The 18,437-nt window shown below is 54.2% G+C and overlaps 4 protein-coding genes across 4 annotated transcripts; 3 read left to right on the top strand and 1 right to left on the bottom strand.

Moving 5' to 3' along the window:
• Window positions 1-1,870: 1,870 nt before the first annotated feature.
• CGCS363_v012041 (Beige protein-like protein 1) lies at window positions 1,871-9,974 on the top strand (the record flags this gene model as incomplete). Its single annotated transcript, XM_036643890.1, has 7 exons — window positions 1,871-4,478; window positions 4,527-4,921; window positions 4,973-5,450; window positions 5,497-8,940; window positions 8,991-9,148; window positions 9,200-9,886; window positions 9,942-9,974. The coding sequence occupies 7 exons, from the start codon at window positions 1,871-1,873 to the stop codon at window positions 9,972-9,974; spliced, it is 7,803 nt and encodes a 2,600-aa protein (XP_036491308.1).
• Window positions 9,975-10,396: 422 nt separating this feature from the next.
• Window positions 10,397-10,720, bottom strand: nuo9.5 (NADH-ubiquinone oxidoreductase 9.5 kDa subunit; the record flags this gene model as incomplete). The annotated part of the gene is made up of 2 exons (XM_036643889.1): window positions 10,397-10,443; window positions 10,531-10,720. 2 exons carry the CDS (start codon window positions 10,718-10,720, stop codon window positions 10,397-10,399), a joined length of 237 nt encoding a protein of 78 aa, XP_036491309.1.
• Window positions 10,721-11,260: 540 nt separating this feature from the next.
• On the top strand, window positions 11,261-12,784 carry wbp1 (Dolichyl-diphosphooligosaccharide--protein glycosyltransferase subunit wbp1; the record flags this gene model as incomplete). The annotated part of the gene is made up of 3 exons (XM_036643888.1): window positions 11,261-11,402; window positions 11,486-12,300; window positions 12,359-12,784. 3 exons carry the CDS (start codon window positions 11,261-11,263, stop codon window positions 12,782-12,784), a joined length of 1,383 nt encoding a protein of 460 aa, XP_036490635.1.
• A 3,165-nt stretch (window positions 12,785-15,949) lies between these two features.
• Window positions 15,950-18,177, top strand: rec8 (Meiotic recombination protein rec8; the record flags this gene model as incomplete). Its single annotated transcript, XM_036643887.1, has 4 exons — window positions 15,950-15,968; window positions 16,028-16,064; window positions 16,114-16,386; window positions 16,437-18,177. The coding sequence occupies 4 exons, from the start codon at window positions 15,950-15,952 to the stop codon at window positions 18,175-18,177; spliced, it is 2,070 nt and encodes a 689-aa protein (XP_036490634.1).
• Window positions 18,178-18,437: the final 260 nt, after the last annotated feature.

Raw genomic sequence — 18,437 nt, 5'->3', positions numbered from 1 at the left:
GAGACAAGGACAATGACCCGGATTGACACACCATCCAGCTGGCGACACTTGATGCGGACTAGATCCATGCCAGTCATTCTGGCGAACAGCGAACAACGAAGGTGTTGCCGAATTCCAGCAACCATCTGCCGTTGGATCTGTGCCAACCATCGCTGAACACTCCATCCTGCGCTTGGTGAGTCTCGTGTCTTGGTGTCTGGGAGGAGGCGGACTGAAACCACCCATGTCGCCCAAGCTTCTTCCCAGATGCAGCAGGTGTGCAAGTGTTCAGCAATGGCAACTGCGCTTCAAATGCCAACGGCAAGATCCCCGATCCCCGGAACCGATGATCGCTCAAGCAACCCCCGGTCAAGGGAGTCATGACACATGGCCATTTGACCCGACTTTGTCTCTTGTTCGCGTCGTTGCATTGTAATTGTAGCTAGCGCTGGATACGATAGTAGATGGCTACTGACTCAAAGGATACAAAGACTGATAGGCCGTCAAGTACTGATTCGTGTTTCCAGCACTTCTAGCTTTTGGAGGGTTTCATGCATCAAAGAGGGTGTTCAGTCGAAATACCTTGATAAAGGTCACAGTACAGCCCAATGGCTCTTTCGCCTGCCAATCCAGGCAGTGAAGACACTGGCGTCAGCTATCAAACGGTCAAACCTCAGGCCGAGCTGATGGTCGAGCAGGACGTCGTTGCTCAACTTGGCACATGGAAGTAGCGCGCTCGAACGGGATTGAAGCAGTCATGTTTCATGGGTTCCACACTGCTGTCTACTGGAAGCTCTCACTGCGCAGAACCGCTCCGGAATGCGTCCGTCTATTCATGTGTCAGCAGCAAGGCGAACCTTGCTACGGGCCGAGCACGTCCAGCTCGGTTTCTAGAATATTTCGCTTTCGTTGGTACCGATTCAACATGAGGGCGTCCGGCTGTTGAGTTCCTATGTGCTAAGTGCTGGCCAGCAGAGATGCAATGGTCTGGGGATGATGGCTTCTTGTAACATGCTCAACCCACAGTGACGTCCCGTCAAATGCTCTGGTTTGATTGTCAAAGCAGCAGCAGCAGCAGCTGTGCCATTAATAGCACGGCGTATCGATATGGTCTCCGAGCTGAGCTAGGTGCCTTTGCGACGGAGACGAACCGGGAACAGGGACCCGACGTCAACGCGGGCCTAGCAAATGGGCTCCAACCTGGAAGTGCTTCAGTGGTTGACATGCCGAGTGATGGTGACCGCAGTGGCTCGTCCAGTGGAGCTGGCCTGCTCGGCAGGTCTCAGTAACCGGGACAGAACACTGAACGCTGTGAAATCCTTCAGCACTGCACCGCCACCATTCCTACCCCACTCTCGGCTCAGCATGCGGTCAGCACACTGCACCGACTGGCAGTGGGCGACAGACCTGCTCCTGCCCGCGGGCTGCCGTTGAGTGGTGCCTCCCACGTCTGCCGCTGCGTCCCGCTCTTGGACCCAACGAGGCGGCCACTGAGAACGGCCCAAGCCACACCGCGCGCCTCGAGGCTGACACTCGCAGCTCGCCCAAGCCAGCTCCGTCTCCGTCTTCGTGATAACGCGCAGCTATTGGACGTCATTGGAGCATTTTGAGCTCGCTCTATTTTATCGTCATATCCACCGACTGCACTCTTATCCTTGGGCGGAACCGGTTCGAAAGTCGATTAATCCTCTACGCCTGCGTCTACCTCCGAACCCGACACCCGCCCGTTTCTGAGCCTCGAGCTGCGACGCCTATCCAAAAGCCGTATCCTACTTCGATGCCGAACAGTTTTGACGACTGCCTGGACCCTCGATGGGTGCTGGGAGCGAAGAAATTGGAATGAAAGGATCGTCGACTTGAACACCGGTAGCCACAAGAAATATTTCAAATCATGGCGACGCTGCAAGTATCGAGGAGATATCGCTCCTCCACCTCTGCGTCCTCTCACGCAGTTACATCCAAGGCTACCGAGATCCTGCGCGGCATGCTCGAAGATTTAACGAACGGCCTGCGACAACGAAAATCGACCGACGGCTACCCCGAATTCCCCGTACTGCTCAAGAGCCTTCGCCAGATCCGTCAGCACATTGCCGCCACCGAACCGCCAAGCCCGCCCCAAGATGACTTTCGACACCTGCGCGGCTTCACGCAGCTGCTCGACGTGCTGCGATCCTTTTCGGGATTCTACAACCCCCAGCGACGAACAGACGAGGAGAAGAATGGATTATTTGGACTACTCGAGGCCGTGCTGGACGTCTTCGCTGCGGCATTCCACGACCACCCTGGGAACAAACGCTATTTCCGTCATAGAGTCGAAGGAGGTGGGTGGGAGGCTATCGAGCAGACTATCGCCAGCGTGGGGCTTGGAGGCAGCGACTCGGACCTGTGGACAAATTGTCAAGTGTTTGGCAAGCTTCTAGCTTTCTCGCTGGGCGACAAGAAAGTGGACGCTTTATGCCAGTCGATTGCATCTACGCCCACGACGGTCGAGGATGCCAAGCCGGAGCCAGAAAAAGGGGCCGAAGACGATGCGACAGAACAGACAACCTCAACACCCCAAAAGATGAGAGACTATGCCCAGGAGGTACGCGAAATCGTCCAGAAGAAGGCCGTCTTCCGCAACCCCGAAATCCTGCGCGCCGTCGTCGGCTTTTGGGAGTCAATACCCAGAGCGGAGGACATGCCGGCCAACCCCTGCTCGATGATCGTTCTCGAGATCATGTCAAGTGTGGTCTCAATCTCCCTCTTCAATCTGTCCGCGCTACATACCACCGGCGTCCTCTCTCGCTTCTTGAGGGTCGTCTTCGACCCCGAGCCAAGATTAAGCCAGCCTGAAAAAGACAAGCTTCTTATTCTGTGCAAAAAGCTCATGTACTTGGGCGTCAACCAACCGTCAGACACCCAGTTCTTACTAGCAAATCCTTCACCAGAGGCATCAGAGTTCTGTTTGGAAATGGCGTCAAGCTATACTGGGCCCCCTTTCTTTCAATTCGACCTCTCTCTACATGGCCACTCTTCCATCGAGCTACCTACGCTGGGCCGCTCATTTCCGCCAAGCTCCTCCCCCGGCTATACCTTTACAGCATGGATACGCGTGGACAGATACGATCCCGCAGCTCACACTACCCTCTTTGGTGTCTTTGATGCCACCCAGACATGCTTTCTTCTGATGTACCTCGAGAGGGATACCCACAACTTCATCTTGCAGACCTCTGTTACGTCCAGTCGCCCAAGTGTTAGGTTCAAGGGTATGGCCTTCAGAGAAAAGCAGTGGTACCATCTTGCCCTTGTTCACAGACGGCCAAAGACAATGACTGCAAGTAAGGCTTCTCTGTACGTCAATGGCGAGTTTGTTGAGCAAATCAAGTGCTCCTACCCCTCCCCACCACCATTCACAAATGGCAGCACTGAAAGCTTTGCCTCTTTCGCATCTGCCAATGCCAAATCGCATCCTGTTCAAGCGTTTCTGGGTACTCCAAGAGATCTCTCCAGCCAGGTTGGCGCAGGATTGGTGTTTTCCAAATGGTCCCTTGCATCTGCGCATCTCTTCGAGGATGTCCTCAGTGACGACTTTCTTGCTGTTCACTATGGTCTATCGCCAAAATACCAAGGCAACTTCCAAGATAGCCTCGGCGGCTTTCAGACTTACGAAGCCTCCGCCTCTCTCGGCTTGAGAAATGAAGTGTTCCATCCTGGCAGAGACGAAAGCTCCGATATTATTAGGGCTATTCGCGATAAGGCTGGAAGTCTACTACCAGAGGTGAAGATTCTGCTCGGCATCGTTCCGGCAGGCGTATTCAGAGAGGATGGCGTGTATCAAGATACCCAGCTGTACCGCGCATTGCCTCGAAGCGCGGCAACCAACCTCATCCAAATGACTCATAGGACCGGCTCGACCATTGCGGTCAATACTGCTCTGCCCTGTCTTCTTGACGCCTTGGCACGATCCCACGGAATCGCCGTCATGACTGGAAGTCCTGTGGCCGCCACACCATCCTACTTTGACGATAACTTCTGGAGGTTGGCTGGGTTTACTCCACTTGCTCTCAAGATCGTGGAGCGTGCGGCTACGGTAGAGGAGACTGTGCGGGCGGTTGAGATGACATTCCTCTGCATCCGGAAAAGCTGGAGAAACAGTGAGGCCATGGAACGCGATAACGGATACGCAATCCTCGGCATGCTTCTCAGAGCCAAACTGGGCTACACCGTCAACCTCGGTGCCGATAATGCGAACTTGCGGCTGCCTATCTCGAGTGAGGAGCGAGACCGTTTGAGCTTCCAGCTCTTGAGCCTCGTCCTAGACTTTGTGGGATACAAGCACGCTGAGCCCCTGGAGTCATTCATTGTCAACCCTCTGGCATATCGCATCCTACTCATTGACTTCGACACTTGGCGGCGGTCGGCTCCAATCACCCAAGAGCTCTACTACAAGCAGTTCGTGACGTTCTCCGTCAAGAGCAAATACCATCAGTTCAACAGCCGGCGGCTGATGCGTATGAGTAAGTTCAAACAATTGCTGACATGTAGATCAACACTAATCCCTCTAGGAATCGTTAAACGACTGCTTGATGCTATGAAGGCAGAGTCAATTTCAGAAGAGGTGCTGCCTCATTTTATGAGCGCTCTGGAGCATCTTGTAAAATGCAACTACACGGCGGAAGTGCATCGCTCTCTCGCCCTTTTCATCACATACGCCTACCACTCGCCCATCGCATCTCTCGTCAGGACCCCCCGACCCGCCTCCGCCATCACTCGATCCCCCACTCCCGGATTTGCCAGAAGGGCCACATTTGATTCTAACAGTGCCTCGAGCAACACAACATCTAGATTCCTCACGAAGAAGCAGTTAGGTGCCAAGATTCTTGGGATGTACTCTCTTCTCCTTTGTGAGAAGGGTAACAAGGCCAACATCAGCAAGTTCGCCAGAACAGTGACCAATAAGGTGAGACCGCCGCCTGACGAAAACCAATTATATTTATTGAGCATGGACCAGTGGTTACTGTATCTCTTGGCGAGCGACGACCCCGAGACTGTAATGAATGGCACCAAGATCTTGGCCAGACTGCTCGTTACCCACGGCTCCACGTATACGTCGAAATTCTCGGGTAAGACGGGCGGCTTCACTATTATGGCGCACCGTTTGAAACGCTGGTGGTATATCCCTTCCTTGTGGCCGATTTGCTTCTGCATCTTCTTTGGCTTTGATGTGGCTGAGATCGACTTGGAGCGGAACTTTGAGTTCTCCAGCTTGCTTGAGACGTTTGGCAAGTCTAGAATCACCTACCCGGAGAGCCTCCAAGTCATTACGTCGATGCTACAGCATGGTCTGAAGGATGTCATGAAGCACCAGGAGGACCCCAACTCCCCTCACTCTCCTCAGAAATTACAGAATCTTCAGGCAAGCGGCTTCGAGGGACTGGAGACCCGACCACGGGCAAAGTCGATGGAAACGAGAGGCCTCGACTCGAGAGGTATGCGCGTCCTCCAGCGACTCTCGGCGTAGCTAACAACCTGCAGAAAACACCCAACGCGACAGCGAAAGGATATCTAGCAACGCGCCCATGCTTCATACGGTCATCCGGTTCATGGCAGACCTTCACTCTCGCTCTCAGGAGTTTAGGGACTTTGCCCTTACATCGGAGTATGTGCGATACCTCCTTTGGGCAGCGTATCCGATCATCGTCAGCACCGACGCCGTTACACCGGACACGGAACTCAACTCGCGGGACTCTGCCTTGACGTTTGAGGGCGGCGACGTCATGATCCGTCCTCTTGCTGGCTCCCAGCCCGGACCTATCGTCCGTACGACAAGCACAGATGCTGTTGCTACTCTTGCAGGCAATCCGCGCGGAACCCCTCTGCGGAAAGCATCCGGCTTCGTTCTGCTCACGAATCAACAATCTCCCAAGGCACCCAGTTCTGCGAGATTCGCACCAGTCATGTCGCCAAAGAAGAAACTTGCCTCGCAGCAATCAAGCAGCGCGACTTTGGACGGCCTATTGGAGTTGGTCATTAGCGTCTTCATTGACCAGGTCTTCACTCGGAAAGAGTTTCCGGGCTTTGGTTTGTTCCTGAAGATTCCGCCAGGCTTCCAAGAGCACCAGGCGTACTTTGAGTCTTTTGTGCTTAGAAACACGCTCCAGCGCCTCGGAACTCACATTCAACCAAACCAAAAGGTATTGTGCGAGCCCAAGATCCTCACCAACATGGGTCGTCTCGCTGCTCATGTCACGGAGTCGATATTTGAGGGCTGGTTTATCAATGGCACAGAGCCAATGTTGGAATTTGCTGGCATGGTGCTGGAGTATCTTCAACGGCCAGAGGTCGCCAGCGTCAAGAGCGTGCGTCTTTGCAGCCAAGCAGTGTCTACAATACGCCAGTGCTTCCTCAAGCTTCTGCTCCTTCGCTTCTCCGAACTGGATGACCCCGATACGCCGGACTCCAGCGCCAAGGACTTTATGAGCAAGATTCTTTACTGGCAGGCGCCTATTCTCGGCTGTCTTTCTAACGAGGAGGAGTTTATGAAGCTCTTCTGGTATCAGCTTTACACGAAGCTTGTCGACTCCCGCGCGTCCATTCGGTCTGCCGCGGCAACTATCATGCGTATCATGCTGGTTCAGAAACCAGATGAAGCCAAGGTTCTCTTCCGCCAATGCGTGCAACCGGACCAGCAACACCTTACGAAGGACTTCGCTGTTAAGCTCACTGAAGTCGACGATGACACGTTCATCGAGTGGGTGGACAAGCACCGCGCTTCGTTAGATGCCTTCTTCTTTGGGGGGATATCGAAAGCATGGGAGGAGTTTGTGGCTGTCGAGAACCAGCGAACTATAGATTCGGCTAAGTACCGTTTGGCAAAACGCAGGGATCGACTCAAGGCATGGCAGACAGAGTCCCTTACTATGGATAACGTGCTTTTGCGACACGACATGGCAAACGGGGCCTGGATGAAGAGCATCTTCAACAGCGAGCATTTCAAGCATCAGCGTCTCACTCAGGACCAACAGGATGACATGGCTTATCTGGCTGCGGCATTCCTGAAGATGGACCTGGATCTCAAACGGCCCGGTGCGGTCTTTGCTGAGCAGACTCAGTTGAAGTGGAAGCTCGATCGAACTGAGGGTCGCAACCGAATGCGGTTGAGGCTTCTTCCGGATTATTCAAAGAAACACTCAGACTACCAGCCAAAGCGCAGAGCAGGTGAAGCTCCGTCAACGCCATCCTCCCTCAAAGTCAACACCAACATGGCTCCCGCCCAGATATCCCCGTCCCCGGTTAAGCCAGCCACGCCGGCATCGTCACAGCTACAGCTTGGCCTTGATGGCGCCAAAGATACTACCGATTCGCCCCCGGATACAGAGCAGGAAGAGGAAGCCAACGAGTCCGCTGTAGCCACTGAGGAGGACTTTGAGTTGGTCGACGACCCCAATGATGCCAACGAGGGTGACGATGGCTTCGAAGACAAGAACCGCAAGGTTATGAGGCGACTAGAGCAAGGAGATCAGGTCCAGGCGGTATACAACATCTCGCGCATCGTCGGCCTGGAAGGGTGTGAGGGTATCCTCATCATCGGCAAAGATGCCCTTTACATCATGGATAACGTCTTCCAATGCGCCTCTGGGGAGATTGTCAACGCATGGCAAGCTCCCCCTGAGGAGCGAGACCCGTTCTCTGAAATCATCACGGATGCAAAGACTACCGAGCAGCGCCAGAGTTCCAGTAGAAGCGAACAAGAATCGCGGAGCTGGAGGTGGTATGATGTGATCAGTATCTCAAAGCGCAGATTCCTGTTCCGAGATGTCGCCATCGAGGTCTTCTTCACCGATGGTCGCAGTTACCTGCTGACCTCCATCAACCCCAACATCCGCGATGAAGTTTTTGGCAAGTTGATGAGCAAGGCGCCGCACACCAATGCTGCCAGCTCGCTGCCCAACCCCGAAGATGCTTGGCGATTGGAGGCGCTGAAGGTATCTGAGGAACAGCCCCAAGGCTTTGGTTCCAAGTTTGGAAGTATTTTCAACTCGACGCCATGGAACCCAGCAATGAGGAAATGGCAAAAGGGCGAGATGTCCAACTTCCACTACCTGATGCTTGTCAACACCATGGCCGGTCGCACGTTCAACGATCTCACCCAGTACCCCGTCTTCCCGTGGGTCTTGGCCGACTACACGAGTGAAGAGCTCAATCTCAATGATCCGGCGAGCTTCCGAGACCTCTCGAAGCCGATGGGCGCCCAGACATCTGGTCGCGTCTCAGGTTTCAGAGAATCTTATGATGCTTTGGCAGAAATTGGCGAGACTCCTTTCCACTATGGCACGCACTACTCCTCTGCTATGATCGTGTCATCGTATCTCATCCGTCTGCCGCCGTTTGTCCAGTCCTATATCCTCCTTCAAGGTGGATCATTTGACCACGCGGACCGTCTCTTCCAGTCTATCCCTCATGCCTGGCAGTCGGCCTCTTGCGACAACAAGGCGGATGTCAGGGAACTGATCCCGGAGTTCTTCTGCTTGCCAGAGTTCTTGACCAACATCAATCAGTACAACTTCGGTAACCGTGAAAGCACCGGCACCAAGGTCAATAATGTTGTGCTTCCCCCATGGGCCAAGGGTGACCCGAAGATCTTCATTGCCAAGCATCGCGAGGCTCTCGAAAGCCCATACGTCAGCCAGCACTTGAACCAATGGATCGATTTGGTATTTGGATATAAGCAAAGAGGCGATGCTGCCGTTGACAACCTGAACGTCTTCCACCATCTGTCGTACCGCGGAGCAACTGATCTTGACAACATCAGCGATCCCCAAGAGAGGAGAATCACAGCTGGTGTAATCCACAATTTTGGGCAGACGCCTCACCAAGTCTTTACTCGGTCCCATCCCGCTCGTGAGCACGCCTCGTGCCCGATTAGGCGCCTGGATACATCCGTCTACGCCCTGACCAGGCTGTCCCATCCGCTTCTCGGTAAGTTGTTCTCTTACTGAGAGGAGAACTCCAGCTAATACAAGGAACAGAATCGCACGAGAGGGTCGCATCACTCATATACTCACCCAAGATCGACCGGCTCATCTGCGCCTCGCCGTTCCGCCTGAATGTAGCGCCGTACGACAAGTTCCTCGAATGGGGCTACGCCGACAACAGTGTCCGGTTCTTCTTCAGCGACAACAGGAGGGTAAGAAAGCCCGGTACTTTCTCTGGACGAGCCTCAACTAATGATCAGAAGCCGGCGGGACTATTCGAAAACCTTCACATCGGCCAGCTATCTTGCGCCACTTTTGCCGACTCCAAAACCCTCATCACAGCCGGAGAGGATTGCGTTATTTCTGTCTATGCGGTTCACACTGCTCCTGGAAAGGTCGTGGACTTGCTCCCTCGGAAGTCGCTCTTTGGACACCGCTCTCCTGTGACCAACATGGCCGTTTCCAAGTCGTTCAGCACATTCGTCTCCGTGTCGACAGATGGCCAGGCCTTCCTCTGGGACCTCAATCGGCTGGAGTTCATTCGCAAGTTACCCCTTTCAAGAGCCGTGGAATGTGCTCGCATCAACGATGTCTCTGGAGAGATCATGCTGGGGTCCGGACCTAATGTGATACTTTACACAATCAACGGCACAGTCATCCTAGATCAGAACGTCTGTGCCGAGCCGGACGACTATGTCCATGCATGTGCCTTCTACGAGGGCGCAGGGAATGAGTGGCTGGAAAACTGCCTCATATTCACGGGCCATAAGAGAGGCCGCGTGAATGTTTGGAAGAAGACCGCGAAAAACGGCAGGTGGATTCTAGAGCTGCTCCGACGGTTGGACCATGTGGACCCACGATCGGAAGTGGGCGCCAATTACGATGCAGGCATTACATGCATCACTCCCATGCCGCAATGCGTCTACACCGGCGACGACGACGGGCGAGTGGTAAGATTCCTCCAATAAGTCGTATTACCGAACGAATCACTGACAAAATTCGCAGTACGAGTGGAACTTGGTTCAGAGAGATAGATAGAGTCTACCTGATGCGCAATACCTCGACATGGTAAGCAGAGGTGACCACCGAAAAGCAAGCTGGTAAAGGGAAGCATAGCGGCGTCTACACGACCCAGCATAGAATTGGCGTTATCTTTGTCTTGTTTGATAGCCCTTCACAATAGCGACTTGGAGAGAGATCTAAGCGTGCTCCGCGCACGCAAGAGAATTGATAGAACTTTGCATATTGGGTAGTGTACAGCTTGAGCACCGTGAAATGTCGGCGTTCCCCCAGTGGAAGCAGGGCGTGTCTTTTTAGCGACGAGATTCTGGCTCGGCATGCCTCCGGCCACTCGCTCTTTCCTCCCCGCTTTGCTGCCTAAAGCCCAGACGCCGCCTTATTTACATGTTGTGATTTTTTTGTCTTTCGCTCGGATGAAGCCAGGTATCTTTTGGGGGTGCTCATTCGTCGTCGTAGCCGGTCAACTGCTTCCTAGGTCCCGAAGGAACTGCACCATTGTTGTTAGCATTTCAGAATCATGCTGGGACAGAGCCCAGAATCGAGGTTTGCATGGCGCACATGCGGTCGAACTCACCAGGGTATGAGACGGGGATGGGGGGCGCGTTGTAGTCGCCGACGAGGTTCCTCAAGGGGGGAACGACGGCCACGGAGATGGGGCCAAGGGCGCCGAGGACGACGGACCAGAAGTAGGCGGGCTTCTCGCGGGAGGACCAGCGGAGGTAGCGGATGGGCCCGGCCCAGAATCGGGGGGATGCGGCGGACATTTTCGGCGCTGAGGGAAGTTGATTAGCTTCTGCGAGGTGGAAAGTGGCGGGGGGCGGGTTTTGCGCACTCAATTGACCGTGGGGGTAATGTCGTCGGGTGCTTGATGCGATAGCTGAGGGACGGTTTCGATGATGCCGAAGCTCAGAATGGAGCCGCATGGCCGGCCGGAGGGTGTCGGATTAACTTTGGCCGGATAAACCTCAACCTCGAGGGTCGTCCCAACCGGGGCGGGCGCTGTCTCCACTGGCCGCGACTGCTCTACCCCTGTCGGCGACCACACTGGTGCGCCAGCTGCCGACTCCCACCCACTCTGCCGTGGATTCTCCGACAGTCTTGGCAACGGCTACGTATCCCCAAGCTTCAAGACACATGCACCAAAAGTGCTGAAGCTCTTCCCGCCGCAGCGCTACGCAACGCAACCGCACCACAGCTGTGCGCCGACTTTCCCTTTTTTTTTTCTTCCCACCACCCACGAACAAATACCCCCAAAAGCCAGACCGCAGGCTTGTTCTTCCGTTTGTTTTTTGGCCAATTGCACAATGCGGTCTCTTCTCTCGCTTTGTCTGCTGTTCCTGGCCGCCGCCGTGCACGCTGTCAGCGTTGCCGGCGGCCGGCTGCTCGCCATCATGGACGACGCCGCTGAGAAGGAGACGTACTCCAAGTTCCTCGGAGATCTGGAAGGTGAGCGGCCTCTCCTGCCTATGGGAGCTTGAAATCAGCTGTGGGAAGAAGATTGGCTAACCAATTGGTGGGCAACCTTGCAGGCCGCGGATTCAGCATCACATACGAGTCGCCCAAGAGCGAGTCTCTGCAACTCTTCAAGCTCGGCGAGAGAGTCTACGACCACGTCCTGCTCTTCCCCTCCAAGATCAAGGGCCTCGGCCCCAACCTGACCCCCAACATCCTCCTTCAGTTCATCAACGCCGACGGCAACATCCTCCTCGCCCTCTCCTCCGAGGCCACCGTGCCTAGCTCCCTCGTCAGCCTCCTCGCCGAGCTCGACATCGCCCTGCCCGCCGACCGCACCGGCCTCGTCGTCGACCACTTCAACTACGACGCCCTCAGCGCGCCCGAGAAGCACGACGTCCTCGCCCTCCCCGCCCCCGCCCCGCTGCGCGCCGGCCTCAAGACCTACTTCTCCCAGGACGGTGAGATTGTGGCCTTCCCGCACGCCATCGGCCACGTCCTCGGCGCCGGCCAGCTGCTCACCCCGATCGTGCGCGCGCCCAAGACGGCTTACAGCTACAACCCCAAGGAGCAGGCCGAGGCGGTCGACGTGGCGGACCTGTTCGCCGCGGGCGAGCAGCTGTCGCTGGTTTCCGCGTTCCAGGCCCGCAACAGCGCGCGGTTCACTCTTCTGGGATCCGCGGAGCTGCTGAGCGATGCGTGGTTTGATGCCAAGGTCAAGCCTGCTGGTGCCGCGAAGGAGGTCAAGACCTGGAACCGCGAGTTCGCCAAGAGGCTTGCCGGCTGGACGTTCAAGGAGATTGGTGTTGTCAGAGTGAATGAGATCGAGCACCACCTCAACGAGGCTGCCAACGACACGAACCCCGAGATTTACCGGGTCAAGAACGAGGTGGTAAGTTGACAACCGGCGAATGAAGACGATTGCAAGATAGAATGCTAACCAAAGGCAGACCTACACCATCTCCGTCTCCGAGTACTCCTGGGACAAGTGGACCCCCTTCACCGTCCCCGCCGACGACGAGCTCCAGCTCGAGTTTAGCATGCTGTCCCCCTTCCACCGCCTGCGCCTCGAGCCCAAGGCCACCACGGGCGACGCGTCCACCTTCGCCGTCTCCTTCGTGCTGCCCGACCAGCACGGCATCTTCAACTTCAAGATCAACTACAAGCGCCCCTTCCTCAACTACCTCGAGGAGAAGAACACCGTCTCGGTCCGCCACATGGCGCACGACGAGTGGCCGCGCTCGTACGTCATCTCGGGCGCCTGGCCCTGGCTCGGCGGCATCTTCGCGACCGTCTCTGGTTTCGTGCTGTTCTCTGCCGTGTGGATGTACAGCGCGCCCACAGCTGTTGCGGGACAGGCCAAGAAGACGCAGTAAGCGAGTGAAGCATAAGTCAGTGGATGTGTGTGTATGAGGCCCCGGGAATGTTGTGCAGAGGGGCGCTCTGAGGTGAAGCGGTAGTCATGATACGAGGATAGAAAAATGGACCTGATGACGAGCCCCGTCTGGATTTGCGTCATGAAAGTTGAGGTGGTCTAGAGGCTTGTAACTGTAGTGTACACATCTCGGCATAGGATGCTCCCCGGGAAGATCTGGGGTGGCTTTGCGAAAATGACTTGTTTTTACGTTTAGAGTGAAATACTCGGTCTCGTTGGTTTCCTGTGGTTGTAGTTCTTGACTTGGCTCTATGTCATGGATGTCAAACCTGCGCCGGCTTGATGGGAGTAACTATTGTGTTCCGGATACAAAAGGTAGCTGGAGCGAGTGCCTTCGGATTGTCTTGACAGCAATGCAGTCATTTCCGTTTGGTTGTAGATCAAACATAGGTGTCGGGCTTAGCTCAACGGAGGCAGAGCGGAGATGACGGGGGAGAAGTGACTTGTCGTCCTGGGCTGATCTAGCCGTTCGCGGTTCCCTGGCTGCTGTCGGTTTCGGTTTTGGCGTATACTTTGCAACAAGCCTGGGATGGACAGAAGGTAACCATGTGGTAGGGAGTGAAAGTTTGGTAGGTGATGGGCAAGGCTAACGCACTGCAGCTTATTCCTACATCTGACGTTGTTCCCCAGATTCCCTTTTTAATCACGTCACGCGAAAGCGACCCATTGTCTTGTTCAAAACCGAGGGAGCGATGGACCTGTCAAATATATAGCTGGCCTGCAGTGTTCGGTCTAGAGGTTCTGCAGCAGCAGTGCGGGCTAGAGGGTATAAGTAGGCTGGGGTAGCTGCTTCAGACTTTGGGCGAGCCAGAGGCAACAATTCATCAAGATGCCATTGTTGGATCATCTTTGGAGAAAGCCTAGCAAGTGACGTATCTCTACAGAAAGGGTATCTTGTTGTCGTCAATGCAGCGAGTATGGCACAGGCTTTGGACAGCTGACGGTGTCGTCTTGCACGATGGTCTAAACGAATACTCTCAGAATAAAGGAGAACGGGACGAGTAGAAATCGCGGCCTCAAAACATACCAGGGGTTCAAGTTAGAACGTGCTCTAAAGAGAGATTGACGGGTCGTGGTTTAGGAGGACTTGGTAATTTCTGCTGTACTGAAACGGACGATAACATGCTCCAATTTGCCGTGGGCTTCCCCTCTTATAGAAGTCATGTTCGCCCTTAAATAGACCCAGCGATGGGGTGGGATCTGGCGTTGCGGGAAGTGGTCATATCACAGGCTTCGTAGTTATGTCGTTCGGGGGAAAGACGGTGAAGAGAGTCTTCAAGGCCGGCTAGGTGGCACAAGCTTGGTTCCGCAACGACTAGATATAAAAGAGCCTAAAGGTGCATATCCGCAATCTTTTAACAAATTGAACCGGTAAAAACCTCATCTGTTTATCGCAAGGGAGAATTAAGCCTCCCCTTGGCCAATGCCGTCTGCATGAACAGACTTTAGCTCCCGGTGCTATCAGCTGGGAGCCATTTAAGTACCAGTCACTAATTCATCTTTCGTATATACGTTGTGAATAAATGTTGCAAGAGAGTACTCGAGGACGGAAGTTGCTGTCGTCAGAAGAGTCTTCTTGTGAGCCTGATATTTCGTATGGGATAATATTTTTGCTGCTTGCAGAGGAATGGAACGAAGAAGAACCGAAACAAATGCATCGTGTGGCCGAAGAATAGCAACCCCGGTTGATGATTTGAAAGTTATATCTTACTGCCATGTCTACCGTCATGGCTGGGTAGTCGCGCAGTAGCTGCGTGGATGGCCAGCCTTGCCGTGTATCTGCATGTTCTTGAGCAGCCTTAGACTCCGAATGTAGCTTCACATTTGCCTGTGAAAATGGCTGGAGGATTCCCAAACGGTAATGATGAGAGATTGCTTAGCAGGGTTGAAAAGTATTTAAGTAAAACATTTCTTTAAACTATCGATACCAGCAAATGAGCTTGAGCACTCTTCGGTGCTGACTCATGCACACAACCATGGGCTCGTGACTTTTCTTCCCAAAATTAGTTGGAATTCATGCCATGGCATTGACCTGGACCGATCTGTGCCGATTGACTCATATCGATGACTCTGGTTGCGTGTGTATTATATGAAGAATAACGGCCCGACGATGAGCAACAAAAGCGCCGAATCTCATGACACCGGGTGACTGAGATTCCTCCAGACGCTGGTTGTTACAAGTTGAGGGCAAACGACTGTTGCGCGACTTACCCAACAAGAACCTACGTAAGTTTATGATTTGGTCCTCCGCCTCACTGAGCAGCAGGAAACATTGTGCAGACGTGTCAACAAAATCAAATACTTTCTTGAGGTCGACTTCAGGAGTTGGCTGGACTTCAACTTTACCTAGAGCAACGAGATCAACGGAGCGGATTCTCAGCATGCAAATGATTGTGGCATTTGTAGCCTGTGTCGAGGCGGCAAAGAGGTGTCATTCAAGAAGTTACAACTGCGGAAATCCTCACTGAAACAAAGAAAGTATTGAAAATACCTGAAATCTGCAACGACAGCGGCTGAGATAAAGGCGGAAGTCCAAGTCCCTGGTTTAGAAACGTTGAAGAGGAAGAAATTACTTGGATCTAGATACTCAGCCACATTCATCTAAATGCAACGAAGAGCCTCGTGGGGGTTTCCGGGGCGTAATGAAGACACGAAATAACGGTTGTGAGAACATGAGGCCGCTCATCCTGGCTGTCGAAAGCTTTAGTGATGCAAGCTAAGAATGACCAAACAAAAGGTCAGATATTCAAACCGAGCTTTTCTATGATAGGAATCATTCACCAGCCCGAGCTTGGGAAGGTCAGCCCTGGGAAACGTCCCCGAGTTCCTTCCTGCTCGTTTGAAAATCTCATAAAATCTTGGAAGTCATAGAAGCCAAATGGGAAGGCACCTTCCACCTACAACTTCTGAGTTCAGATGAGGTAGACAACTCCTTCCTTTCCACCTCACCTTCCCACTTGTCCCTTCCTTCTTCTACCTCAACACCCACCACCACCGCTACTGCCGACATTTTCACCACCAAATCTCGTCCTGTCTGGTAGCGTCAAGACGAAAAGAAGTATCAAAGCCCGCCAAGCCGGCGTTGTTCTCGAGTGTAGATTTCATCATGTTCTACAGCCACGAGAGTCAGTCTCCTTGGTTGCTTCTGGCCATGCCTTCTCCAATCCGGCTAACAAGTCGACAGTCTTGAACAACAAGCAGTATGGCGTCGCCACGATCTGGTAAGTTGGCCTTGGAATGCTCCTTCAGGGCACAGACTGATATTTGAAGGCACATCGCGAACTTCGGCCAGAGCAACTCTTTGAAGAGGGTCACTCGAAAGGTCATCGACGACGTCAAGATCTCCAAGGCCTGTGCGAAGTTCATGGATCCTGGCCCGCCCATCGCCTTGCGAACTCAGAGCAAGCTTCTCTTCGGCACAGTTCGCGTCTTCGAGCGCCAGTGCTACTACACCCTGCACGACGCCGAGAAGGTTCGCCAGCTGATGACAGACCTGTTTGCCTCCATTGACAACGCGATTGATATGAATGCTGGCAAGGCTCGGTGAGAAATCTTGTATGTGGAAGACTCTGAACTTTGCTAACCTTCCACAGCCGCGAGCAAATCACTCTGAGCGACGACCCCAGCTTCATTCCCTCCGACAAGATCCCTCAGTTCTCGCTCGACAGCGGAGACTTGCTCTTTCCCAGTCAGCAAAAACTTGCCTCTGGAAGCGGAAAGAAGTCCCAGTCTCAGCTTAGTCCTTTCAAAAGCCCCATCGGCATCGACTTCACAGGCGGCGGCGACCCCATTCTCGACTTCGACCTTTCACAATCCTCATCTAACGCCGGCTTCTTCCCAATGGCTTCCCCATTCGGTCGTGGAGCCGCAGCGGACACCTTCCTTCCCAAGGCGCGCGAGAGTCTTGACATGGGCATGGACATGGATTTTGGAGCAGTCTTGGATGACGATGACTTTGGCGGTCTTCACATGCGAGTCGGCCCAGATGGCGCCTTGATCGACGACGACGAGATCGAGTTGCCCATCTTGCCAGGCATGGAAGGTCCGGACGACGTGCCAGTCCAAGATCAGCAGCCGGACCCAGAGCTTCCCCAGTACGACCAGGATCAGATTATGCTAGACCTTGAAGGCGATGTGCCTGCCGAGGTGCCTGTGTTGGGAAGCGACCCGCCGCTATTTCCTCAAGATGAGCTCTCCCTTCAGTCAAACTCGCCCCTGCCTGCCAAGGCAGCTGCACCTGCCAAGAAGAAGCGCCCACGTGTGGCTCGCCCCCTCGAGAAAGACGACGAAAACGAGACCGCGTTCCCCCGCGCCGTTATCAAGAAGTGGCAGGTTGACTACGTTGCGAATACTGAGGCTGTCAAGAGAGACGCATCTGCCAAGAAGCGCAAGAGGGAGACAGCGGCTCATGCACGCGAGTACGCCAAGCGACTGGTTCTCGGCAATGGAATTTGGGGTGTTGGCGACCCGAGAGGCATCGTTGGAATTTCATATCCGCTTGCCCAGATCTATGCCGGCGATGGTCTTCGCGATCGTGTTTATGGACCGCCTCCTGCCGAGGAGAACCAGGCAGATCTAATCTCAACTCCCAGAGGACGTCGGAGACGCTCAGAAGAGGCCTTTGGTGAAGATGAATCACAGCGCAACGTACGGCCCCGACTCGACGAGACTCCTCACCAAGGTCGCTCCCAAGAAGACATTCCTCAGGACTTCGGCATGATCTACAGCGACCAATCGATGCCCGAGATGGGTATGGATGCTCCGCAGCCTATGTCCGAGCACATGTCACCCGCAGTCTTGCCTTGGGTCGGAACTCCTTCAGTTGGCAGGGCCTCACTCCCTCCGGGTTCACACTCGCAGCGAGCTGCCCGCCAGACGAGCTTGCGCGGCAGCAGCATCCCGCCCTTCACTCCTCACCAGAACGACCGCAGCAGTGATGCCGGCGGTGGATTTAGCGGCATCCCCGGCTCCGACGCAGGACCGAGCGGCCTGCTCGACGGCATCGCCCAGCCCAATCAAGATGACTCGCTCTGGGCGCGGTCCGCAATGGACGTCGCAAGCCAGGAGTTCCTTCACTGGACCGAGGAGAAGGTCACAGAGACAGGTTACGCCAAGATGGGAGATACCAATGAGAATAGACTCTGGGTCACGTTCGACAACCTCTGCGAGCCCGGACAGCAGGATCACACCGTCGCCGCCCAGGCGTTTTACCACATTCTTTCACTCGCGACCAAGAACATTGTCGCTGTTGAGCAGGACATTGAGAACCTGGAGCCTTTCGGAACGATTCGAGTTGGAGTCGACATGACGGGGCGCCTCGAAGACATGGATTGAATGAACAACACGGTGCATTTTTATCGACGAATTTTCTGCAGCATATGGGGGTTTTATGCGCCGCAATTTGCTCTGGAAAAGGACGAAATTTGGGGTCGTTTGCTTTGAAAACTGGGTTTCTTCGTTTTTGTTTCTGTTTCTGCGGTTGATTGTTTTCAAGAAGAGGAGAGAAAGGTGTTGCGGCGGTCAAAATGGGGTTCGTCTAAAAGGAAAGGGGTGGACGACGCAGGATTTGACAATATGGATTTGCTGCATTTCCC

Source organism: Colletotrichum siamense (assembly GCF_013390195.1).
Source record: "Colletotrichum siamense strain Cg363 chromosome Unknown KSG_Cg363_contig08, whole genome shotgun sequence".
In the NCBI taxonomy this organism is placed as follows: domain Eukaryota; kingdom Fungi; phylum Ascomycota; class Sordariomycetes; order Glomerellales; family Glomerellaceae; genus Colletotrichum; species Colletotrichum siamense.
Note: the sequence above shows the minus strand (reverse complement) of the source record. Positions and strands in the feature narration are given on the sequence as shown.